Here is a 25932-nt window from a genome sequence, read left to right on the forward strand (position 1 = left end):
TCCCAGCTGATGACCTTTGTACAAAACGCATACTGGAGAATTATAATGGACATTCAGACCAAAACCAAAAAAAAAAAATTATAAAGGACATGCAATTGTCACCAAAACAATCGTTTCTGTCAGCTTTCTTATTTGTAATAGAGAAATGTTGAGCCAGCAGTACCTTTTGATTCATAAATGCCTCTATATCATGATTTCATCACAGCAGCATTCCCTTCTTCTTTATCAGATCAATGGTCATCTCAACAAAACCCTTTCTTTCCGACTCGGCTATCATTCCCTCAGCATCTTACACGGATATTAGATTTATTTAGCACCGAAGAAACAAATTGTCTGGGTGGTGTAGTTGGTTATCACGCTAGTCTCACACACTAGAGGTCCCCGGTTCGAACCCGGGCTCAGACATGCTTCTTATCTTTTTCGCTCCGATCTTAAACGAAACCTTCAGAGGCGAATCACATAGACCCCCATAAAATCTGCTAAGATTTCACATCCTCATCTTTCAGTACTCCAAACAAAGATGCAAATTCAATATTTTTCACTCTCAAATCGCACTCTTGGACTGCCCAATTTATCACATTCTCATATGCGCTCATCTTTTGCACCAGCTCCTGGTCTCTCTATTCCTGGGTTCAGATTTCATTCCAAATTTGGGTGTTGCAATTCAGTCAAAAGGTTATCCAAATCACTTGGTGTTTTGAGAAGATATGGTGGATTGGTTATGATCAGTTGTGGAGTGTTAGCAAATGATGGTAGTGATGAAGGTAAAGACGATGGGTTTTATATGAGGAGGTGTGTGGAACTGGCAAAGAAGGCAATTGGGTGTACAAGCCCTAATCCTATGGTGGGCTGCGTCATTGTCAAAGATGGCAAGATTGTTGGTGAAGGGTTCCACCCAAAAGCTGGTCAGCCTCATGCTGAGGTAACCCCACGTTCCTTCCCTTTTGTCTCCACATTTCGTTTGCCATTAAATCTGACTGATTGTTTTGATCTTTGGTCTCGTTTACATGTATTGAGTGTCTCTTTGTTGTGGATAAATCTCGTTTTCTGATGTTCAATTAATAGTGGTTGGATCTAAAAATTGCGAGTATTGAGTTTGTTATCCAGGGCACCCAAGACGGAGTCTGGGCGTGTTTAGAAGAAATTTCTTCTTTCGACCTTAGGTGATCAGATAACCTTCATAAAAGCTCTGGGATTGGTAATTCTTGCCTGATTTAAATTATTGATGTTGTTCGATTTGAAATGTGTTTAGCATTCTTTTGAGCAAACATTGAAGCTTAAGCTTGAAAATGAAGAAAGAGCAAGCATTCGATTTGAAATGTATATTCTACCTTTGAATTGCTGACTTATGCAACTAATATGCATCTTTCCTATTCTTGTACAATATGGTGTCTACTTTTCAAATCAGTGTCTTTTCTTGACAAACTGTTGTCAGATAATTTGGTTCAGGTATTTGCTCTGAGAGATGCTGGAGATTTGGCTGAGAAAGCAACAGCTTATGTGAGCTTAGAGCCATGCAATCACTACGGGAGAACTCCACCCTGCACTGAAGCCCTCATTAAAGCCAAAGTTAAGAAGGTGGTAATTGGAATGGTTGATCCAAATCCAATTGTGGCTTCAACAGGGGTGGATAAACTGAGACATGCAGGCATTGATGTAGTTGTAGGTGTAGAAGAAGAATTGTGCAAGAGGCTCAATGAGGCCTACATCCATCAAATGCTGACCGGAAAACCTTTTGTTACGCTCAGGTATCCTTATATTCCCTTTGATAGTATTAAGCAAATCATTTATCCTGAATAACCAATATTAAGGAGACTATTTTTAGTTGGTTAATGCTAGTGCTTGGATATTTTTTTTCCCTTATTTTCTTTGAGGATCTGCTTTGGTATTAACTTTGTTCTTAGCTAATATAATTGTTGAAGTATTTTAACTCGAGGCATCTGCCTAAATTGTAGATACTCCCTCTCGGTCAATGGCCACCTTTTAAATCAACTTGGGGAAGGAGTCACAGAGTGTGGTGGATACTACTCAAAATTGTTACAGGAATATGATGCAATTATAGTTTCTAGCTCATTAATTGACAAGTTTTTAGTTCCTACATCACAAGAACCTGGTGCCAATCAACCCCTTTGTGTCATAACTGCAGCTTCTCGTTCTTCTCCAATCCAAATCCGTTCTGTAGGGGAAGAAGCAGCATCCAAAATGATTATATTTACAGACAAAGAGACAACTGTCGAACCAGTAACAGCTCAAAAAGGAATTGAAACTGTGGTATTGGATGGGATATGCTTGAATGAAATTTTGGAATATTGTAAGCGTCGGGGACTGTGCAGCATTTTACTGGATTTGAGGGGAAGTTTTGATGAGCTTGAAGGACTTCTTAATGATGGTATTGAGCAGAATACGTTGCAAAAAGTCATGGTGGAAGTATTGCCATTGTGGGTTGAAAATAGTACCAGGAGTTCTTTTGTGGCTTTGAAGAGAGTTCAGAAAAGACTAAAAGTAAATAATCTACAGCCCAGGATCTCACATCAGAGCATTATATTGGAGGGTTATCTTTAGTGCAAGTTGTCTGAACTCAAGGAGACAGCACATAAATTTTCGAGCAGAGCCCATGTCGAGCGTACCATGTACTCCATTTCACTTGGAGCTTCAAGAATAGAAATATAGAATGGAAAGGTTTATTTCATGCTTCCCTTATTCCTTTGCTTACATGGAGAAACAGTAGCATAATGCCCTGAAAGGTCCTGAACCAACAAATTTGACCTTCCCTACATTTACGATTGCACGCTGCTTTAATATTATGTTTGCAAATTTTCAGATGCCTGAAGAGATTTTCCCTTTTTTATAGCAGCTTATGTGTTAACAACAAGCTGGACTGAGAACTTTCTTGAGATATGTTCACTTTTATGCCTTATTTTGGTTGCTTCACCATATTAATGCCTGGGGCATTAAAGCTTTATTTTGCAGGCAATTCATTGACCTGCCCCGGAGATAAATATAATGGGGAGTCTTCATAAGAAGTTTAAACACATAATAATACTTTTATGTACATGTATCCACCTATACACATTAAATTATTACATGAATTAAATTACAGATGTGTAGTGTATGCGGATGCCTCAAGCATTCGGACCAGCATATATCCATTTCTCCCACACTATCAGGGTCAGACACTTCTAAGGTATTCAAAACAGCTTTAGAAGCATCAACAATATTGTCAAGGCAAGGAATCATGATCAGAATCACATCACATGGTGGAGTCACTCATCCAATGGAGGTGCTCAATGAAGGGCCAATGGCAATCGAGGCATCTTTATCAGATAAGGAAGTTCCGATTCAGCATGGAAGGGTTTAATGAAGGAATCTCTGTTGCTGAACCAAATGTTTGGACGAAGGTTGCAAGTGAAAAGAATGACTACTCTGGAAAAGAAGTGCCTGAAAGATTATGCAGGAAACAAGCATTGCAAGTCGACAATGACAGTGAGCAGATGGAAGCACCTCGACCAGAGTAAATGTGACTAGCTTCCTCGCTACTGCAGAAATGAAGTAATGATGAAGTGCAGAAAGAAGATGATACAGATTATCAACTCCAGCAGCTTTTCGGAGGTGTTTATTCTCCCAGTAAAAATATGTGCAAAATGGAGTCAAGGATAACTGAAGCCAGCCAACAGTGTTTATCTCCATTTTTGGTTCAAATCTTTCATGTAAAATTGCAAGCGCCTTCTCTATAATTCTTTTGTCTATTAACTCATACCCCATCAACCACTTTCATTAACCACCTTCATAAAAAGAATCTTTCAGTCTCAGTATCTCTTAATCTCCTAAGATTCAGTCTGCATATGCCTGGTTTTGTCCCTTCCAAAAAAACTCCTCCTTGAGCTCATCCCAAGCCTCTTTAGCTGATTCACAAGCCATAATTCTTGGACACAGCAGAATGTATGGAGGTTAAAGCCTTGAACCTTTTTGCACATTGCTTACCATGCATTTTGATTTGAGCAAGTGAAGGATTATCAGGCTAAGGTGGAGGTGCCCAGCCTGTCTCAACAAAATCCCATTGATCAAAAGCCTTGAGATAAGCTTTCATTTTCACTGCTCACATTTGGTAATTTTCTCCTGAGAAAATAGTAGGTGAAGGAGTTATGGAGCAGCTGGAAGCCATTGACTGTCAGTGTTTAAGGATTTTGTAGTGATGGTTTTTCTCACTTGTTTTTCTTTCGCAGCCCCTCTAAAGACCAGAGAAGCGCTGATGCTAGTTGTTGACTTTAGAGCTCAAGAAACACAGAAAAATGGCTATTGAGAGAGACTAAACTTCCTTTCATCCACAAAACTTTTTATATCAGATCATAAAATCAGTAAACTTTGCTTTTCACCTACTGCAAGCAGTAATCATATTTCAGGCATCAATCACTATTGGTGGATGAGGTTCTGTTCCTGACTTCTTGTACTTGTATGTTTGATGAATAATTTAAGCGCGTCTCACATCTGCAAGGCAAACTGATGAAAAAATATAAGTCTGTTTTGAAATTTCTAATTGGTTATTTTTGGAATTCACAACGAGAATGAAACGGGAAACGTTTATATATATATATATATATATATATATATATATATATATATATATAATTGGGTCTTTATAAATATGGCACAATAATGCATTTATATGGTACAAATATAAAATACATGTATCATTCTATAAACAAGAGAATAGTACATGGAGAATGAGAATTATATTAGAGAAGCATATAGGGATCCCTCAAGCTCAACTGCTCAAGCATCGGTCCAGTATATGTCCATTTCTCCCACATCATCAGGGTCAGAGACTCCCAAGGCATTCCAGACTGCTTTGGAGGCGTCCACAATATTGTTACGGCAAGGAGGTTGATAATCATGATCAGAATCACATCCCATGGTGGAGTCACACTCATCAACTACTTTGGCCTTGACGCTTTTTCCATTTCCATGGATGGTAATATAGTTCAAGCACCTACTCTTGTTGTCAAACCATCCTGTGGAAAGTGCTACCACCAGCTCTTTATCTGAATGGAATTTATTATCACACTCAGATGGTGCACCCCCATCACCACCAGCTTCGAAACTGTTCACTGTTATCTTTGCTTTTGTGTGGCTGCTCACTGGCGGTGAACATTTGTAAGTAGTGTAAAGCTTGCCATCTTCGCAGCAATCTGAGTCGTTTTCTTGGTTGCATTGTCCTGGGGGAGGCTTTCTAGCCCTTATCTTGCCGCTGGGCTTGCAGGTCTGAGATTCTGCACTGCTTATGACAAGAAAGAGAAGACTAAGGAGAAGGATGCTGGAGCAAACTTGATTCTTCATGTTTTTGTTTTCCTCTTTTATCTCTGTTGTATTGTTTTATGATGGTTTGGGGTGAGAGAAATGAATTGGCATATGACTTTATATAGAGAGAAGGTACTGAAAATAGCAGTTATTTAATGTGAAATTAGGACAAGTTTGTGATCTTTTCAATTCAAATAATCATGCCATTTACGTTAATTTAAACGGGGTAAATGATGACCAGTATCAAAACCTTACATAAAGGCACCGTGAAAGGTATAGGAGGAGGATGAAGACAACAGAATTAAAAAAACTTAGATTAATACAACATTGGCTGGTGTTCTGTATTTTTCCATTTCATCAAGCTTATGATACCAACATATTTCTAGAAAATCATAATTTTAAATAATTTTAAAAAACAGTACAACAGTAACAAGTTAATTTAACTTTAAATCAAATCTCAACAATAATTCCAATAAACCCTAAGACTAATATAAGCTAAGCCCATATTGGCCCAACTATGAAGAAGTTACATTAGACGTTCCACAAATATAACCATATGTTAATAAATGGTATAATATATAGAGGATCATTTCTGTAAGACCAAGAAAAGAAACATTTTTTCAGTTTATGTTACATGACACATTATTATTTAATATTCACAAGATATGTGGAGGAATTTGGAAACACGCACTGCAGTATGATTTACACTTCAATATGGATTTGTAGCCATATTCCTCCAAGCCTATCATCCCCTAGGACTGGGAGGCGGACAGTATAATATAATCCATTGCAGTGCCACAACTGTCCTCACCGTATGCAAATGCCGTTGACGATTCCTTCTATATACGACTAGCACATCCACAGTGATATTGCTCTATATACAGAACATACATTGGATAGAAGATTTCTCCAAGGAGAATGCTTTCTGTATATATTTGAATGCTTCACCTCAGCTACTTTGTGAGGCTTTTATAAGAGAGGATGAGAACTGCAAGCTCCACAAAATCTCAGTAGTTAACTGGCATTTAGTTCTGGAATCAGGCATTTAAAGCTTAAAGAGTCCTATGAGTTGGGCCGACCATTTGTTGAGTGCTCACAAGCGTAGTTCTTTCTTTTTGCAATAAGTTGTGTTTTGATGACTTTCTCAGTTCCAATTGCTTCCTGAATGTTACTGTGAACTTGACTGCAAAGCTCATCAAGGGCTAACATTGAAAATGGTTCCTCGATCAGAACACCAACCTATGGAAATAAATTATGCGCCAAAAGAAGAATGAAGTGTTAAAATTTTGTACAAAGGAAAAGGGAGCACCTATCTAACAAGGACACCACAATATAGAACTAATTGTTGATAAGAAAGGGAAGCCAGATATATCACCCCTCCCCACCACACCCATTCCCTCTATATCAAGATTCTGGCTCCAATAATGTTCACATAGGTTATGCAGAGATTGGAGAGAGTCAATCATACAGCATATTTGCTTCACGCACATACACTATGCCAGCATATAAAAACAACTAATGTAGACAATTCATAGCAAAGAGGGGTAAAAAACATACCTCTTCTATGCAGAATAAGGAAGCAGCACTGATGAAGGTTGCGGGGACCACAATCCAGTGGCAATCATCCCAAAGTATTATAGGAAGAGTGAGATGCCAAAGGACCAGAAATCTTGATGTCAAGCGAGTGTAAGAGAGTGGAATGGGAATTCCCATGAGTTGTTCACAGACACCAATTCCTTCCTGCAAACATGAGATCTTTGACTCCTGCACCATGATGAAAGTGTTGCTGGAAGATTATTTATTGGTAATTACTATGGTAGATTCACCAGCTTTCATTTTATTACTTGAGTCTGGTTATGTTCCCTTCTGTTGCAAAGTAAAGAATGAAGAACCCACTAATTTTAACCTGATATTATTTTCAAAATTCCCGATAACACGATCCAATAGTTTGGAATTAACATAAAACAGGGCTGAGAAAGCTAATGGTGTACAGTATGGAAACCCCACCAATCAGAATGAAAAACTTTAAACAGTCAATCAAGCTGACAAGGAAAATACCAGCTGATTTTTCTGTGATTCCTCTAAGTTGAGCAATTGAAGGCATTGGGAAATGAATTCAATAATGCAGCGAGGCCGATGCCTAGAATTGAGTACCACTGCTAGATCATCTACTTCAACCAAATTCCTGAGGTCTCGGACAATATCTGAACCATAAATCACATGGCACTGCAAATAAAAACTTTTTCAGTCATTGAATTATTGCACCAACTTCATTAAATTAGAATTTCAGCGAATCTGACTCATTATTTCTCAAACACAGAGGCCTCTCAAACAAGTTTTCATCCCCATGTTTAACTAATAAAGATTCAAAGTATGATGCATCTATACAATTACAGGACCATCATTCAAATTCAGTTCTTTATAAGCATCTGAAACGAGTCATAATGTTAACGATATAATTATAGATCCCCTCAACATTAAATTGCTCCTGTTAGTTCAGCAGAACATCTATTATTACCAGCCAAGCTACTGAGGAATTAGCCCTGTACTCTGGCAAAAAAGAAACTGACCTTAAGTGCAACTGGGAAGGCCATAATATAATGCAAAAGAGCATTTTTAAGGGCAGCATCCTTAGAATTGTCAACCGTAGCCATCACATGCCGGGCAAAATCATTTGTACCCGAAATCACCTTTGTCCAGGCTTTCCTCCCCTCTTCAAATCTCGAATAAGAAGCCTCCGTCCTAAACACCAGCAACAGCGCCAATGCCGGAGCTGTCAACTGATAGGGCAGAGAAGAAGCCCTCAAAAGAGGGAAAAGCCCCGGCAATAAATGCATCTCCACCACAGAATTATAGACAGCTATGATGGCAGCCACTGAAGTGAAGGCAATCACTGGAGGAATTAATGATAATATGACCCGCGATTGAAGACTGGAGAGTAAGTGGCGGATGTGGCGAAGGGAACTTCTGTGTTCGACCCATTTCTTGTGGGTGTAAAGAGAGCGCTTCCGCTGCATTCCTCGCTCTTTTACGCGATCAGCCCAGTCTGGGATTGCGCGGAGAAGGGAGATTAGGGTTACGGTTTTAGAGGGGTCAGGTGGGATGGAGGAGTGAGAACAGAGAGTTTTGAAGGAAAGGGCGGGTCGTTGGGGTTTGGAGGGAAAGGTAGTTGGGTGTAGTTTGAGGACAATTTTGGGGAAAAAGTTGGAGAAAGTGAGCATTTGGGTAGTGGAGATTCGAAGGGGGTTGTGGGTGGTGACATTGGCAGTGGATATTACGGTTAAGGCTGGAGCTTGGAGGGAGAGAAGGGAGGGAGAGGATATGGTCCAGGTGAACACGGACATGGACAATGGAACATGAACAAGGCAGTGGCAGCTGAGACTAGATGGGTCAGTAGAAGCAACGTTGTTTGTGAAGGAGATTTTTACACATGTTCCAATTTTATATAATAACGTAAATATAAAATAAAAAGTTACCCAAATGCTCTCTTCCCATAAAAGATAGATTTCTTTCCATTTACACATAAATTAAAAAAAATATATAATTAATATAATTAAAATAATAAATTTTATTTTTTAAGATACATATTATTAAATTATTATTAAAATTAATAAAATTTTCTTCTTTAATGCATAATATTAATAAGCAAAAAAAATAAACTACTATGGGACAAAGAGTATACGTTTAGATATAAAGATTATTTTATAAATAAAATAAAATTTTAAAAATTATTTTATTAATAAAAAAATTTAAAAATTAATTATTTTAAATTAAAAAACACTTCATAAAATTGGTATCAATTTAAATAATTTATTAATAGAATTACAAAATTAAATTTTAAAGATTAAATTATTAATAAAAAATATATCAAAAATTAATTTTATAATTTTTAATTGATTTAATTGCAAATCACCATATTTTACAGTCCCAATCCTAGTCTAGAGTAATACCACAACCAAACAACTCCCTAACTCTTCACCAATCACTGACAGCCCTAAAACTGTTAATTATTTATTACATTCATTACATCTTCTCTAATTCCCAATTAAGACACAACACAGTCATTGAAGAAGCAATACTAGTCCAGGACCCACCAACCCAAGACTCGAACCCAGACACAAACTCAAACCCATTACCCGCAGGCCCAACTCGCAACAACAGATGCTGCACCATCGTCATCGGCAACAGTAGTTGCAACATTGCCTTCACCGCCACCGCCACCGTCACCCCTTCCAACAGCTGCTTCTCTCCCTCCCAAAGGCAAAAAGAGAGCGCTTGAAGTTTATGTTCAAATCTAAGACTGCAGCTACTTCAAGATGCGTGCTGTTCTCAAAGATATTCATCTCCATTTACTCGAGGTACACTTACCAATCCATTTCCAGTTTTGACTATTTGATCAGTATTTGTGATTGAGATTTTTGTTTTGATATTTTAATTTGCTTGAATTTATTCTGAGAATTTATGATATAATTCATTTGAATTTGTTTTATTTTTATGCTAATTTGGTTCATAACCCCATAAGCATGGTCTTTTTTAAGAATTTATTTTATTTGTAATCATTTTGATATGTTTTAGAGCAGTGATCTCTTTCTGGACTTGTAAATTTATAATATTGGTTATCCGTTGCAAATCCTTAGCCCCTTTTAGACCAATAAATAAATTTTATTTATTTTTATTATAAAATTTTTATTATAAAATTTAAGAAATAAAAATAAAACATAAAATAATTAATAAAATTTTAAGCATTATATTATTTTATAAATTAAAATTTTAAAAATTATATAAATTTAAATTATTAATAATTACGTATATTAATGTGAGTAATTTTTTAATTTTATAATTTTCTCATAATATTATTTCATGACATTATTTATTATATCATCATGTAATTTTTTTTATTAAATTTTTTATTTTAATTATTAATTTAATTACTTTAAATTATAATTAAATTATTAATCTTTTAATTATATATATAGTTTATAAGTTATTTAATAGTTATCTTTTATTATATATATATATATATATATTTATTATAAATTTTTTATTAAAAATGTTGAAAATAAAATAATAAAAATAAAATATAAAACAATTAATAAAAATTTAAGAATTTTTATTATTTTAATATATTAAAATTTTAAAATATATATATAAATTAAAATTATTGATACTGAAGTTAGCACCGCAATTCTTAGTGGTGAAATAAAAGAGTTCTCTTTCTGTAAGGTTCGGGTTTAAGCGTTCCCAAAACATACAAATTGAGCCAGAGTCGAAGCCGAAACCGATTATTGATAATAGAGCAATCGGAATGTCTAAGAACAATTTAGCTCGCAGAAAGAGACAGCATGAGTTCGAGCTTCAAAATAATTGCATCTTCTTCTATCTCTTTCTGTGTTTGTATTATTATATGTTTCGTTTAGCTCTTTGAATTTGTAGTTACTGTTGTTGTTTTTCTGGTTAATTATAGAAGGGAAGGAACTGAAAGAAAAGAAAGAGAAGAAGCACCAAGAAAAGAAGAATAAGATGAAAGTGAGTGTTTTTCTCTTCAGACTTTGTACTGTTTTGATTTTTGTTTTTGGCTTCGCTGAGATGCTGAGGAAAGAAAAGTCACGCTTTTGAACTCTGGGTTTTTATCTTTCTGGAATTTACGTTAATTGAGTGTGTTAATTTGTCTTATCACAAGTCGGAATTTTAGGATATTGAAGATGTTGATTTATTGTTTTGGCTAATGCGTTCCAATAATGAAAATTGAGTGCTGGTGATTAGTTTCAAAATGGGGTGATTGGTCATTTGATTTTTAAAGTAGACATTTTCTATCGTATGAAATTATATTTGTTATTGTTTGAAGTTTTGATCTGATTTCCAAGCATAGTTGTTGTTAAGGTTGTCGGTAAAAACAATACAAAGAGTGGTTCAAGTGGATTTTTGCTTAGGAAGAAAAAGGTGAAGACCAAATTGACTGCATTGACAAAAGCCAAAGCTGCCCAGGCAAATGGAGGTTGACAAATGAAGTTCAAATTTTTATGTCTTAGGTTTATGTTGTTATGCTGGTAAGTTAAAGAATTTCATTGCTGTTGAATTCACAGCTTTTTTGTAAGTTGTAACTTAGACAGGAAGTTTTTATCTAGAATTGTCTATGGTATTCACATGGTTGTTCCTGATTGATTTATTCACATGGTTGTTCCTGATTGATTTGCTTATGAAGATAAACTTTTGTGGTTGCTGGAAAATTTTGAACTTTGAGACATTGTATGTATTTATAGAAGTAACTATGGCTACTAGACTATTTAGGGTGAGAAAATAATTCTTATCTATGTTAGGATGGGGGATGAAAATCAGTAAATCACTATGATTTTGCTGCCTTTGGCCAATAAATACAATTGCCATGGCAGGGGGAGAAGATATGCTTTCAGCAAACTGAATCAAAAAAAGTAAACTGCACAATTAAATAGTTAGGTTTGTTTACTAGATTGTGTCCAACTTTGGTTTTATTTCATGCTTGTAACACATTATGAAAAGTTGATTTCCTGAAGCTTTTAGCATCTTTCATTCACTTTGTAGGAAAAGTACATCTCTTATGTAGCATATCAGAACAGTCAATCGCATGAAGTATATTTTGCAAGGTAATGATTTTATCAGGAAATTACATTTGATCAAATTAGTGCTTTCTTAGCACTATTTATACATGGCTTTATGGGTGATCTTGAATTTTGGGAGGCTATTGCAGATGAAATTTTATTTGCTTAAACTCCCAATAAGTTGAAAGGAAAATTTTACTGTATAGCCATACGACCGGTCATGTTATATGGTAGTGAGTGTTGGGCAATGAAGGAGCCGTATGTGTCTAAGATGAGAGTTGCGGAGATGAGAATGTGAAGGTGGATGAGTGGCTATACTAAACTAGATAAAGTTCGTAATGAGAGTATTAAAGAAAAAGTAGGAGTGGTGCTAATTGAGTATAAGTTGAGAGAAGTGAGATTGAGGTGGTTTGGTCATGTGAAGCGTAGACATATGAAGGCTCCAGTTAGACAAGTAGAGCACATTAGGTTAGAGGATAGAAAGAAAAGAAGGGGTGGACCTAAACTGACTTGGAGGAGAGTAGTACAATATGATCTATAAGCATTATACATTTCTGATGATTTAATCCAAAATCGTTTAGAGTGGAGAAAAAGAATCCATATAGGATAAAGGCTTAGTTGAATTGAGTTGAAACTTCATGGTTGGAACAAGGATTAGTGCATTGTTGTGATGATTTACATTACATGTATATCATTTGAATGATACTCCATCTATTATTTTTTTCTCAGGAGAGTCTTTGGCAATTCTCTGCATCGGCTAAATAAGATGTACTAATGGGTTTTAAAACCCTAAGAAGGTTATCATGTGCAAGACAGACCATGAAAGCTATCAAGAACTTTTGCTGACGAGTCCTATTGCAATTAACCATAATTAGCACGAGTCCTAATGAGATTGTTGTTACTGTTTCTACTTCATTAGTTGATTTTTATAGTTCAAAGCTTCTTAACCGAAATCATAATTATAAACAAAATCATCAAGGAGTGGGAGTCTCCCAGGGGGGGAAGTTAAAATATGCTTTCCTATAACAAATTGAGGATCATAGTTGTCATGCGTGCATATTGATTTTGGTTACATGAGAAGGAAATCTTAGTTGAAAAGAGGTATACTGAGATGAGTTGGTGAAGAACCATGCATGATTGTACCAAATAGAACCATGCATGATTGTACCAAATAGAACCATGCATCAATTTATCAGATTATGTTGAAATAGTTCATACTTCATTCCTGTATTGTTATTGCCCGTTCGTCTAAGTCAAATTAACCCGCTTATTCAAACTGTTCCTTGTAAATGATTTTTTAGGACCACACAAATCACCTCTGCATGGTGACATGATAAATTCTCAGCAGGAAGGGCCATTAGTCCTTTTGCTATCGTGGAGGATTCCCCAGATTTAGCATAGAATTGCATTTCTGTCATGCGCACACTCGGCGAAGCTGCCGCTCACCTGAGCTCTTACATGACAAATGGGCCGTCCTAGGCCCAGGAAGATCACGGAGGTGGTGCGGCCGAAGAAGGTTTGCATCTGCTATGAAACCCAGCTTTTTCCGAGTTTGTCACTTTCATCCACTTCGTGACAAGCTTACATTGCTGTGATGCACATTTATGATCCTATATGCAATTGGCAGATTGTATCCCTGGGACCATTCTGTATCCGAATCCCATATCCCAGTAACCCAATTAATTATCCATTTGTTCTCATTAAAATATTTATTTTATCATTCACCTACACAAATATATATATATATATTAAAAAAATTATATTTTGTAGGGGGGTTTATTAATTATCAATTGCATAAGATTCCTTTTCCTATCCATTCAAATATTTAATGATTGTTGATATTTTGAAGGGTGACTTCACAGCTTACTTCATGGATAGAGTTCCAAACACAGAAACAAGTAGAGTTTCTTAGTCAAAACAACACTTGTTTTATCCTTAAAAACACAGTTACACCTCAACAAATATAGGTTGAGGGTTGTTCCACCAACCAACATCATCTTTGCTTTTCAACTCTTTTGTCTTTTTCTTATATTTTCTTTTAATCCCGCTTATTCCTTTCCCACTTTCAGAGTCTGAATGTCAAAATGAAATCAATCTTTTTTCAACTCAATTATGAGGCTTTTCTTACCCTAATCAAACCCTTAATTACATTCTATGTGTTAGCCTTTTTAGTTACTGTTTTTCCACATGGTTTGAATTCTAGTAGATTTGTCAGCTCTTGTACATGTGCCTTCAGTTTGCTTCCTCATCAGTGGGTTCCATGAATGACAATTATTTGCAGGCCTGGTCAAATTTTGCTATTTTGTGTCTCTTGGGTTTTGGGATATCCTTCTAAACACATTATATTTCACATACTCTTTCCTTTTTTACTGTTATAAATTACACTGTAAACTCTGCTGGTGATTGTATTGGTATCCTATCAGTTTTCATTGATTTATGCATCAGAGGTTCATTTATCCCATCATGAAATGGAACTTGTTTTAGCCCAACATGATTTTGCTTTACTCATAAAACAAAGTGGTCATAAGTCTTTAATAACAAAAATTGTTTAGCTAATTGATCACTTAATATCAAATAAGTAGGTATGGTTCTGTCATTAATAATGGACCTTAATTTTGGCCATCATTAATTTCATGTACTTCCCTTTGCTCTCTTGAATTTTTATTGATCCAAACGTGTATTCCAATTTACGTATAAGGATGTAAATCTTATATTAATCAACCCTGTCCATGTGGGTTTTTTTTTTTTTTCTTTTTTTTAAAAGATATGTGAAAGAATCTGATCCAATTTAAAATCTCCTGTCATTATAGGCCAGTGAGCACCACAACCTCACGTCTGGTAGCACTTTTCCAGTCTCATTTGGTTCAAAGATGGAACCAATTTGGTGGTCATAATTCTGTCAAGGTCAATTTTTTATGCAAGGTCAGCATCACAGCAAGCAAGTATGTGCTTATGATAAATAAAATAAATAAATAATAATAAAATTGCATGATTTAGGATTATCAATTGTATAATTTAATTTAGTAATTGAAAATACAGATGCAAGTTGAGTCCCTACTCTTTTATTAATTGAATCGGATTAAAAACAAAGTTAAACTAAAAAAATTTAATTTAAAATTTTAAATATAATTATTATCATTATTTTTTTATTCACCTCAAAGTGTGGAGATAATCTAAGCCAGACCAAGATTGCATTGGCTTTGTCAAGTGTCATGAGGGAGATGGACAACAATAAAAATATTACAACATGGTTTCCAAAGGTACTTCCAAGAATGTCTGCAAATAGGAATAAAAGAATTCCAAATTTTATTAAAATAATACTAAAGTATTATTCTATATAATCCACTTTTTTAAATATAAATATACACATCATTCCATATTACAATAATTTATAGATTGTTCCCTTATCAAAGTCAACCACGACTCTTGTTCAAAAACATCTTTATGAATCAAAAAGTAAATTACAAAAATAAATTTTAAATTTTTTAATAAATATTTTTAAAATAATTTCAAACAAATTTGAATAAAATGGATGATTTATTTAATATTATTATTGAGGAAATAACTCATTAAATTTATTTAGTTTAATATTAATTTTATATATTTTAATTATATATTTTTTTATAATTTAATTAAAATATATTAAACTTAATTTTTAATTAATAAAGGGTAATCCAATGATGGACGGGCGCAGGTGACGGTAGAAGAGGGAATGGCGGGTGAGAATATCAGGTCAAGTTCTAGATATTTTAGGTGGGATGGGCTACGGCTGGCCACTGGGGCAGACTTTAGTGGCAACAGAGAAAAGTCACATGCAAACAAACACCTCATCCTTCCCACGAATTTCCCTGGCGCGTGGACCCTCAACCATTTTGAATCATCCATTACAATTATTAATTTTTTTTTATATATATATATTTAAAAATTTTTAAATTTATTTAATTAGCACGGCGAGACTCGAGAGAAAGACAGGAAGAAGTTCACGCGCCGTAGTTAGTGGTTGGAGAGGGTGTGGTGGCATAAACGAGCTGGTACAGAAAACAGGGTTGGCCATATTTCATTAAATATGAAAATGAAAAAAGAGAAATTCAGTATTATCCAAGAAGAAGCTCTTTTTTCTGTTCAAGCTTTTGTTTGTTTGTAAGCATCTCTGCTGTCTGCCTCTCTCTCTAATCTAAAACCCAGTAAAGCAAATCATCATCATTCATCACTCACGGCGCAGAGAGAGAGAGAGAGAGAGAGAGAGATGAAGCTTTAGGCTTTATTTATTTATTTAGTTTTGTAATATCATAGAGATAGAGGGAGAGAGATAAACAGCTCTATAGTTATACAGAAAGAAATAGATAAAAAAAGAGAAAGGTCTACCCTAGAACTATGCATTCCGATAAGGACTTGTGTCAAAGAGATTTTTTTTTTCTCTCTAAGTAGCAGGTAATTACTTCACACCCTCATGCGCCCACTTCCTCTCTCTCTCTCTCTCTCTCTCTCTCTCTCTGTGCCCTTCTCAGTTTTTGCCTTAATTCCTAACAGAGATGTACGACCTTTATTCGTCTCTTCACGTCTCCTTTCAATCCTCCCCAATTCTGTGCCTTCTTGATTAGTTGGATTTACAGAGTGTGTGAGAACGAGTTTTGAAAATTTAACACCCTTCATTAGTGTGAGTTATTACTTTTAGCTTTCTAGCTTTCAAGCATGGTACTTTGAGAGAGAAAGAGGGTGTCGTCATTCAACTCCAAACTCGTTTGGTGTGCTTTGCTTTGAGAACTGGGTTTGAGTTTTTAGCTGGCATTGACTCAAACTTATGGTTTTAATTTGTGTTGGTCTTCAAGGGTTGGCGTTGGCTTGGAAGATGCTTGGTGTTTAAGGTTTATGAGTGATGAGTTGGTGAGATTTTGCAATATCAAGCCTTACTTGTTCTTTGTTGTGGTTTTGGTTTGGTAAGCTGTAAAAATAGCTTGTATTTTTGTCTTTTCTTTTAAGTTCCTAGCTTTTTATTTTTCGACTCTTTTCTTTTCTTCTCTTGCTTTCTTACTTCCTTAAGATTCATGAGTTTTTCTTTGATTTTGTTGCATCTTTTTATCTTTTCTTTTTTCTGACGTATCTACTTAGTTTTACTAGCTCTTTTTTCTGTAACTTCGAAGTTTCTTTGAATCTAAGTGTTGCTTCCTTTGTATTTTTTGCAAATATAGATCTCGGGATCCTCGCGTGCGACTTTGAATGTGCTTTTATGGTCTCCTTGTGCTCCATTCGTGAAATAATGCGTCTTTTGGAGCCTTGCTTAGCTTCTTCAAGCACATTTTTCTTGTTTAGAGTGTGATCCATTTTAAAATGCTTATAATTGTTTTATATGCCTTTTCATAGTCGTTGGAGATTTTGAGACATATCCTGTACAAGAAAGGATTGTTCATTACTGGTCACATAGTTGCATTGTATTAAATTCTTGCATTTTGGCAGAGTTTTCCCTTGGACTGAGGTGTCGAGAAGATAGGAGAATCTAAATATTGCAGTTAATTGAAAATTGGGTTCAAATTTGCTTAAAACAGACTGTTGAGTATAGTAAATGCATGGATCGAAGGGATGCTATGGCGATATCGGGTTCTGCTTCGTTCTATATGCAGAGAGGGATGGGTGGGTCTGGAGCACAGTCTGGTTTAAATTTATCATCGGGCATCAATCCTTTAACTAGTTCAACCGTATCATTTCAATCTCATGTTGGAGCCAATATGATGGGATCTACATTACCTATAGAAACTTCAACAGCAATTCCACCTCATGGTGTTAGTGTGGGTGCACCATCTGCGATGCCACCATCTGGTGAGCCTGTGAAAAGGAAAAGGGGAAGACCCCGAAAATATGGGCCAGATGGTACTGTTTCACTGGCTTTATCTCCTCCATTGTCTACACATCCTGGTACAATAACCCCAACACAGAAGCGGGGTAGAGGGCGGCCACCTGGGACTGGGAGGAAGCAACAATTAGCTTCCCTTGGTAAGATTTCTTTGGCAAAGTCACTTTCTATGTTATATATTCATAGAATATGATGAATTGTAGCTGAATCAGATTGAACTAATTATAGCTTGGTGGAAATATTATTGCATTGTGATCGCAGATTTTCCTTTGTGCATTTTTTCAAGTACAATTTTTCTGAACCATTACGAGGCATCTTTTCTATTGTCAATTGATCGACTTTCTACTGCTACTAGATAACCGGTTTGTTTGTTAAAATGGACATTGCAATTGGAAGTTTGGAGCACACCAGGATGTGCGGAAACTGTCACTTTCTAGAAATTCAAAGCAAACTTACCTAAATAGAATCTATTATCTGTTAGATTGGTTGAACTGATATTTCAAGGTAGAATAAGCAGTAGATGCTAACAGGAAGTGATTGTTTGGGAAGTCAACTTAAAAGCATATATAATTAGACATGGTCAACGGTAGTGAACCATTAATTGCACAAAACTTTAATAAGTAGCCATGGTAACAAGCATGCCCATCCATAGATAGTTTTATGCATACATTATCATAAGTATGCATCTATGTGCTGTGCTGTATTTAATTATTGATTTCTTTTGGTTGTACAAGTACAGATTTGTTTGCTTAAATCTATTTTATTTGTACCTAATGAAGGTTTTTACTTGTTAGACCCTCACTTTTTAATTGTTTGAGAGCATAATGCTGCCTTTTGAGATGAGCTGGTAGATTTATCTTAGAACAGTAATTGCTTGTAAATTTCTCTTCCTACATTTGTAATTCTTGGTGTTTAAATGACGCAATTTTAATTGTTTTGCTAGGTGAGTGGCTGTCTGGTTCGGCTGGGATGGGCTTTACTCCTCATATCATCACCATTGCAGTCGGAGAAGTATGTTGTTTTTACTTAAGAATCTGTGTCGGTTTGTGTACCATATAAAGTAAATGCAAATTAATTGAAATTATAGCCAAAAGTTGTTCCTCCAATCAATTCTTTATGTTGGACAAGATATGACAGAAGAAGGCAGAATTGAGCAGATGTAATATGTTCTTTGACTTTGTGTCATGAATATACTAATAAATGGGATGTGCCAAGATTTTCTAATGATGCTGTTGTTAAAAGCTCATTTTGTAGGTGAGGGTGAAGATTAGGTTTTACTGTGTGTGTGTCCTCTCATTCAAATGTTCATTGTGTTTGGACACTCAAAGTATAGACCCACCGCTACTATTGTACTGACATTTCATTAGAGTGAGAGTACCCAAGATTTGAACTTTAGGACCACTTGCTTGAGAAGTTCTTATATCCAGAATAAAAAATTACTAAATCTACGAGTTTAAGCTTGTAGATAAGGGTTTTGCGTTATATTCCTTAAAATCTATTTTAAGGAAGAAGATCTGAGAAGAATATTTGAAGGGGAAAATAATAGGATCTCCATTCGGATGGTGTTATGATCATTGATTTTTTTTTTCCTCTGAATGCTGTAATATCAGATAAACTTGAGTAACTCCAAGAGAATAATTTGTTATCCATTCATAGAATGTAGACAAGTGAACTGTTCATTAAAATAACATAAAAAAAAAGTAATTGGTTTTTGCCTGGTATGTTTCTTAATGTCCCTTCAGATCTGCCACTGTCATCAATTTGTATTTACCCGTGTGTTTGTTGATATCATATTTTTCTTTTGTATTGAAAATGCTTAACTTCTCTGTAGGACATCGCTACAAAAATAATGTCTTTCTCACAGCAAGGACCAAGAGCTATATGCGTTTTGTCAGCAAATGGTGCTGTCTCTACTGTGACTCTTCGCCAGCCATCAAGTTCTGGAGGCACTGTAACATATGAGGTTTGAGCATTTGATTTTTCCTCTTTCCATCTTTGGGCTATTTTTCAGTTATAGATGTTTCTAATATTATTGGGTTTAACTTTTTAACATCAAAATGAATAATAATGTTGTAAAAATGCTGTGATGCATAATCTTATGCCTGTAAGGTGAAACCCATATATGCTCAAGTCCTCAGAAGCTTGTAACTAAAAATTTTATCGTAATTAACATTTATCTTGTGTCTAAATCATATGCTGTCTGGATTAACCAATATGTTTTATTTTCCTCAGTCATATAGACAGGCTATCGTCCTCCATTTCACAAATAACAGCAGGAATGCTGACCCAATCAAATGCTTTGCCTGTATTATTATTTTTTTTTTAAATAAAAGTATCCTCCTGATCTATTTATTGAGATGTTGGATATTAGCTCCCTGATTTTAGGCTGGTTTGCCTTCAAATATTCAATGTTTCTTTTCTAGCTTTTGTGCGTATGTCATCAGTTGAAATTGAAATCTAAACTTTTGTTTTGTTCTGCATGTGTAGGGCCGCTTTGAGATTTTATGTTTGTCAGGCTCTTACTTGGTCACTAACAATGGCGGTTCCCGTAATCGAACTGGTGGGCTGAGTGTCTCTCTTGCTAGTCCTGATGGTCGGGTAATTGGTGGAGGAGTTGGGGGAATGCTTATTGCAGCAAGCCCTGCTCAGGTAACTTTTTGCTTTTGTCGCCCTGTAGGGTATTGTGTGCTTTTACATTCTTGATCATACACTTACAAAAATCTGTTGATCATAGGCCAGCAACTGAATCTAGTTTTCTTGTTAGATGAACATTAAAATGATGTCAATATTTCAATTGGCAAGAGGTTCCTTGAGTGTAAACCTAAAAATTTTAACTATTTCACTTCTCTTCCTGTTGCATATTTAATCTCAAATCACGGTAGAATTAGACATGATTCAGTGTCTTCCATGATGATTTCTTGTTAATGCATTGCTTCAGGTGATAGTGGGAAGTTTCTTATGGGGTGGTTCGAAGACAAAGAACAAGAAAGGGGAAGGTCCAGAAGGTGGCAGAGACTTGGACCATCAGACAGTTGAGAATCCAGTAACTCCAACCAGTGTTCCACCTAGTCAGAATCTTCCTCCAACCTCTGCAGTTGGTTTATGGCCTGGTTCACAGCCTGTGGATTTGCGCAACACGCATGTTGACATTGATTTGATGCGTGGATGATAAATTCTGTCGATTGTTTCATGGGTAATGTACATATTCTGCTGTTTTCAGCACCACTTGAATCTCATCTCCTGAAGTTCAGTGATGAGGTTTGAAGTCAGCTGATTCTCAGCGTGAATGTCTCACTTCATTTAACATCGACAGACTATGGATTGTACTCATTTTGCAGCTTGATGACAATTAGTTCAGAATTTTAGTGGTCGTGTATTTAACTCATCAATTTTTCAGAGGAGGATGTTCAATGACAATTTAAAAGTCGTTAGTGGGCAGCAATGGTTGCTTCCAATCTTCTTTCCCAAAACCTATGATGTTTAGGTGCTCTGAATGGTCATTGAAAGGGAGATTTAAAATTGCAAATTTTGTAATACTCAAGCTAAGAGATTGAGTTTGGAAGGGGTTTTGCCGTGAAAGGTAAGATTTTTAGCCAAAGCTACGTGGCTTAGATTAATTTGCTGGCTGTTTGAGATCCTATTATGTCAAGCAATAGGGACATTACTGTACTTCAGAAACAGACATGCTGTTAGGGTTCAGCTAATCATAATTTGAATTTATCTTCATATTGCACTTTTGGTTTGTTGTTTCAGAATTCATGCCACTGTAAATTGACAAACAGGATGAATATCTATAGGGTAAGAAACAAGGACGAGAAAAGCCTCAAGAATGCACATTAATCATCAGACCATGTATTGTCCAGACCACCCCAGCCATCTTCCGGCACTCCCAGTGCTTTCCACACAGCTTTTGAAGCATCAACAATGTTATTGTCACATGGAGGTTGACAATCATGGGGTTGATCACAACCCATTGTTGATTCACGCTCATCCACCATTATTGCCGCCACGCTACACCCATTACCTGTGGGTGATACTGTGGAAGCACCTACCTTTTTCGTTGAACCATCCAGTACATTGTGCTACAATTGGTATGTCATTAGAAATTTAAAATGGTGTTTGTTGTCACATTCTGATGGACCACAGCCATCTCCTCCCTTCTTAAAGCTATTCAATAACAGTCGATGTTTTCCTTGTATTCAAAAGTTCAATGTTGATATTACCATTTTTCCTTTTTTGAAAAATTGGCGGGACATAAATATGGCACAAAGCAATTAGAAACACCTTGACAAGTAGTTCATCATCCATACAATAGGCAGAAACATTGTTAGCCTGCAAGTATCTCTGTTGGTCCTAGTTCATTAGATTTTTTTTTTTTTTTTTTATATAAATAATCTGTCTGTTGCTTTATGGTAATGATCGGATGGTGGTATCAGGCCATTGTCGTGCCATTTGCTACCAGATAGCTCAGTAAGTTTGATTTTAGCTCTGGTTGTTTTTGCCAGACATCTCATACGGACAGAGTTGGAGCTTGCAGCCCGCCTGGAGGTGAAAATTTATCTGATTTTTCCCCCTCTTTACAGTAAAAAATAGTACTGATGATTACCTGTCTTCTAAGCTTTGGACAGTATCCCCTCATTGCATTTTCTTTTCTTCTGATGGAACTACATATTAATGCCCCACAAAGATTGACTGCATAATATTGATATGCAATACCAAAACTTTTTCATAAATGAAGGACAGAACAAGTACGAACTGGAAAGAAAAATGAAAAATCAAACTATTAACTAAAGCAAAGGACTATGCTAATTCACCACTAATCTATTAGGATTAAGCACAGCAAATGACAAATTTTCTTTTCCCTATGAGACATAGGATTAGTGATTTTTAGGAGGACTAACGTTAGACTGCAGGTCTCTTAATTAATTTCAATTACAGTTTTGATAAAATTTAATGTTTGAAATTTTTCATTTTTTTTAAAAGAAAACAAATCTAATTTAAGTTTGAAACTTGCCGATTCGGATCTAATTTAAAATTTTAATTTTGATCAATTTCAATTCTAAATTAAAGGGATAAATTTCAACAACTGTCCTTAAATTTATATAGTAACACTACAGTTCTTTAACTTTAAAATGTAACATAAAATCCTCTAAACTTTCAAATTTTACACAATAAAATATCTCTAACTTTCAATTACTGATTTTTCAGTTAGAAACTAATGTAAATAGCTCACACATGGTGTTTAGTCAACATTTATCTCTCCTCTCTTATACAAAGTATAAAATTATTTTATTTACACATGAAAAATTATTCTGTCTATAGAGAGAAAATGATTTAATTTACACATAGTTTGAGAGAGAGAAAAAAATACTAACTAAGCTTTATGCTGGAACTGTTCAGGTCAGCGTCTAACTAAAAAATTGATAATTAGAGGTTAGAGGGATTTTATGTGTAAAATTTGAAAGTTGATAGGATTTTATATTACATTTTTAAGTTGAGAGACTGTAATGTTACAACTAGATAAATTCAGAAAAAATTGTCAAAATTTATTCCAAATTAAAGCAATTATGATTCTGATTTTAAATCGAACCGTGACCGAGTCCGCCAGATCAAAAGAGGATGCTTTCCCATCTGCGTCGACGTTATTAGGAATTGGGACATGAGGGTGATAATGGTGCTACTCATCGCATCCCACAATTTTCTTGGTTGCATTAATAAGCATGAATGTGTTAAAGACTCAAGAGGAATGGAATGGAAGGTCTCAGTCTAGTATTCTTAATTAGTTTGGTGTTTGTGTTGGTCAAAGTTTCATGCGAGGCTAAAATGTAATGGAAGATGGGATGAGGTTGAAAGAAGCACATTTTTGGTTGAAAAATTGAAAAATATTGATATTTATGCATAAACAACAGAGTATTGCTCATATACACGTAAAATCAAAGCATATAATTGGGATTCCACCATATAAGGTTTGTGTTATTTGATGTAGCATGAAACTAAACATCAGACCAGGTGGTGTCAAGACGACCCCAGTCCTCTTCAGGCACGCCCAAGGCTTTCCACACAGCCTTGGAGCCGTCAGCAATGTTGTTGGAACATGGAGGTTGATAATCATGCTCCTCATCACATCCCATTGTCGAATCGCACTCATCCACAACCATAGCCACCACACTTCGCCCATTGCCAGTAATGGTTATATTGTGGAAGCATCTACCGTTATTCTTGAACCATCCTGTTGATAGAGCCACGATTGGTATGTCATCAGAGTGGTAGTGGTTGTCGCATGCAGATGGGCCGCCGCCATCACCGCCTTTCTCAAAGCTATTGATAGTGAGGTAGGCTTTGTTGTGGCTACTCACTGGGGGTGAACATTTGTAAGTTGTGTACAGCTTTCCTTTCACACAACAATCTGAATCATTCTCTGTGTTGCAGTGCCCAGGAGGAGGCTTCTTTCCTCTAATTTTGCCGCTCGGACGACACTGCTGGGCTTCAACGCGTAAAGAGAATGCGAGAAGGAGAATGGCTACAAGGGAAATACAAGTTGTCCGGTTAAAGGTCTTCATCGCCTGCTTATTTTCTACTATTTGTTTTTGTGTTGAAAGTGTTTGATGAAAGTCTGGGTATTTATCGCATGACCAAGTCTTAACCAATTTGCCCTGTTCTGCTTCTATCTACACTATCAACATAAATGTCACGGCCTGATGTTGTTTGATTTCAAATATAAAATTTCCTTATTCTTATTTGGCTCATAATCCTACTGATTCAACACAATGAGTAGTTTAACGTGCAAAATAAATGATCCATGCCTCTATCTCTTCATAATGCTTGGAAACTTTCCAATAAAGACAGAACTGTGGATGGCAATTTCATATGATGATATAAACATTTTATATTCATTTTTAACTCTATTTTGTCTCTAGCCATTCCTTTCACATGATGCTCGTAAGTTTATGGTTAAATTCCCAATGACATTTAAAATGCTGCATCTATTTGAGTTTGAACTCTGTATTGTCTTAATTCTTCGCCTACACCTTTCCCCCAATACTTACAAATGCATACCAGGTTGTGACACTGCTTTCCATATACTTTGTTAAGATTAACGTAAATGGCATGATTATTTGAATCGATAAGATCACAAACTTGTCCTAATTGGCTAATTTCGTATTAAACAATCGCTACTCTCAGTACCTTCTCTCTATATAAATTCCTACTCCAATTTATCTTCTTCACACCAAATCATCACAAAACAATATAATAGAAAGATTAACAGGGCAAAAGTGGAAAAAAAAAATGAAGAAGCAAGTTCGTTCTAGCATCCTTCTCATTAGTCTTCTCTTTATTGTCATAAGCAGTGCAGAATCTCAGACCTGCAAGCCTAGCGGCAAGATAAGAGGTAGAAAGCCTCCTCCAGGACAATGCAACCAAGAAAATGACTCAGATTGCTGTGTAGACGGCAAGCTTTACACAACTTACAAATGTTCACCACCGGTCAGCAGCCGCACAAAAGCAAAGCTAACAGTGAACAGTTTTGCACCTGGTGGTGATGGTGGTGGCCGGTCAGAGTGTGACAATCAATACCATTCAGATAAAGAGCTGGTGGTAGCACTTTCCACCGGATGGTTTGACAACAAGAGAAGGTGCTTGAACTATATTACTATCCATGGAAATGGAAAAAGCGTCAAGGCAAAGGTAGTAGATGAATGTGACTCTACCATGGGATGTGATTCTGAACATGATTACCAGCCTCCCTGCCCTAACAATATTGTGGATGCCTCTAAAGCAGTCTGGAATGCCTTGGGAGTGTCTGATCCTGACAGTGTGGGAGAAATGGATATTCAATGGTCCGATGCTTGAGGATCCTTGTACGCTACTATACACACCAATAATATAATTTTCTCATGTAAATAATTTACTGTTTCTAGATTGATACATGTAAACGCATTATTATGTGCGTGAGAACTTTTTATTTATAGATTCCCCATTATGCTCCTATCCATATCATGTTGGTCCTTTTTAAAAATTTTTAATTTTAATAATTTTTGGTATCATGCAAACACTTCTAGCTTTTTTACAGGACAAGGAAGGAATTTGAATTAAATTATTTTAATAAAATGTTTGTATTTACCATACATAATAATTGGGTCGCATTATGAGAGAATAACATGGATTAGGCTTGAGGTTGCTGCAACGTCAACAACATGGTTACTGCTTAATTGA

At 35.8% G+C, this 25932-nt stretch overlaps 6 protein-coding genes, 1 long non-coding RNA gene and 1 other non-coding gene across 15 annotated transcripts; 5 read left to right on the forward strand and 3 right to left on the reverse strand.

The window, feature by feature from the left end:
- The first annotated feature begins 331 nt into the window (after positions 1–331).
- TRNAV-CAC (transfer RNA valine (anticodon CAC)) lies at positions 332–405 on the forward strand. Its single transcript has one exon. It is a non-coding gene; the product is annotated as a tRNA-Val (tRNA).
- On the forward strand, positions 349–2917 carry LOC110669470 (riboflavin biosynthesis protein PYRD, chloroplastic). The gene is made up of 3 exons (XM_021831151.2): positions 349–922; positions 1450–1748; positions 1956–2917. Exons 1-3 carry the CDS (start codon positions 521–523, stop codon positions 2560–2562), a joined length of 1308 nt encoding a protein of 435 aa, XP_021686843.2. The 5' UTR covers positions 349–520; the 3' UTR covers positions 2563–2917.
- A 1697-nt stretch (positions 2918–4614) lies between these two features.
- Positions 4615–5613, reverse strand: LOC110642532 (kiwellin-1-like). Its single transcript, XM_021794616.2, has one exon. The coding sequence runs from the start codon at positions 5332–5334 to the stop codon at positions 4771–4773; it is 564 nt and encodes a 187-aa protein (XP_021650308.2). The 5' UTR covers positions 5335–5613; the 3' UTR covers positions 4615–4770.
- Positions 5614–5718: 105 nt separating this feature from the next.
- LOC131176973 (voltage-dependent chloride channel 1, chloroplastic-like) lies at positions 5719–8710 on the reverse strand. Its single transcript, XM_058141988.1, has 4 exons — positions 7866–8710; positions 7354–7521; positions 6853–7059; positions 5719–6534 (listed from the first exon to the last, which is right to left on the reverse strand). The coding sequence occupies exons 1-4, from the start codon at positions 8637–8639 to the stop codon at positions 6358–6360; spliced, it is 1326 nt and encodes a 441-aa protein (XP_057997971.1). The 5' UTR covers positions 8640–8710; the 3' UTR covers positions 5719–6357.
- A 1760-nt stretch (positions 8711–10470) lies between these two features.
- LOC110669477 (uncharacterized) lies at positions 10471–13590 on the forward strand. 5 transcript variants are annotated; one of them, XR_009146768.1, is made up of 4 exons: positions 10471–10821; positions 11165–11748; positions 11854–11915; positions 13172–13590. It is a non-coding gene; the product is annotated as an uncharacterized LOC110669477 (long non-coding RNA). The 5 variants fall into 5 exon arrangements; XR_002497709.2 differs by having other exon boundaries at positions 11165–11342; XR_009146769.1 differs by lacking the exon at positions 13172–13590 and adding an exon at positions 12600–13165.
- A 2421-nt stretch (positions 13591–16011) lies between these two features.
- LOC110669472 (AT-hook motif nuclear-localized protein 9) lies at positions 16012–21173 on the forward strand. 4 transcript variants are annotated; one of them, XM_058142000.1, is made up of 6 exons: positions 16012–16807; positions 17060–17858; positions 18662–18729; positions 19550–19681; positions 20206–20367; positions 20657–21173. In XM_058142000.1, the coding sequence occupies exons 2-6, from the start codon at positions 17435–17437 to the stop codon at positions 20885–20887; spliced, it is 1017 nt and encodes a 338-aa protein (XP_057997983.1). In that variant the 5' UTR covers positions 16012–16807; positions 17060–17434; the 3' UTR covers positions 20888–21173. The 4 variants fall into 4 exon arrangements, with proteins under 4 accessions (XP_057997983.1, XP_021686847.2, XP_021686852.2 ...); XM_021831155.2 differs by having other exon boundaries at positions 16012–16754; positions 17325–17858; XM_021831160.2 differs by having other exon boundaries at positions 16012–16301; positions 17325–17858.
- A 2405-nt stretch (positions 21174–23578) lies between these two features.
- LOC110669476 (kiwellin-1) lies at positions 23579–24278 on the reverse strand. The gene has a single exon (XM_021831163.2). The coding sequence runs from the start codon at positions 24276–24278 to the stop codon at positions 23712–23714; it is 567 nt and encodes a 188-aa protein (XP_021686855.2). The 3' UTR covers positions 23579–23711.
- Positions 24279–24506: 228 nt separating this feature from the next.
- Positions 24507–25711, forward strand: LOC110669473 (kiwellin-1). Its single transcript, XM_021831161.2, has one exon. It carries the CDS (start codon positions 25006–25008, stop codon positions 25567–25569), a length of 564 nt encoding a protein of 187 aa, XP_021686853.2. The 5' UTR covers positions 24507–25005; the 3' UTR covers positions 25570–25711.
- Positions 25712–25932: the final 221 nt, after the last annotated feature.

Source organism: Hevea brasiliensis, chromosome 2 (assembly GCF_030052815.1).
Source record: "Hevea brasiliensis isolate MT/VB/25A 57/8 chromosome 2, ASM3005281v1, whole genome shotgun sequence".
Classification (NCBI taxonomy): domain Eukaryota; kingdom Viridiplantae; phylum Streptophyta; class Magnoliopsida; order Malpighiales; family Euphorbiaceae; genus Hevea; species Hevea brasiliensis.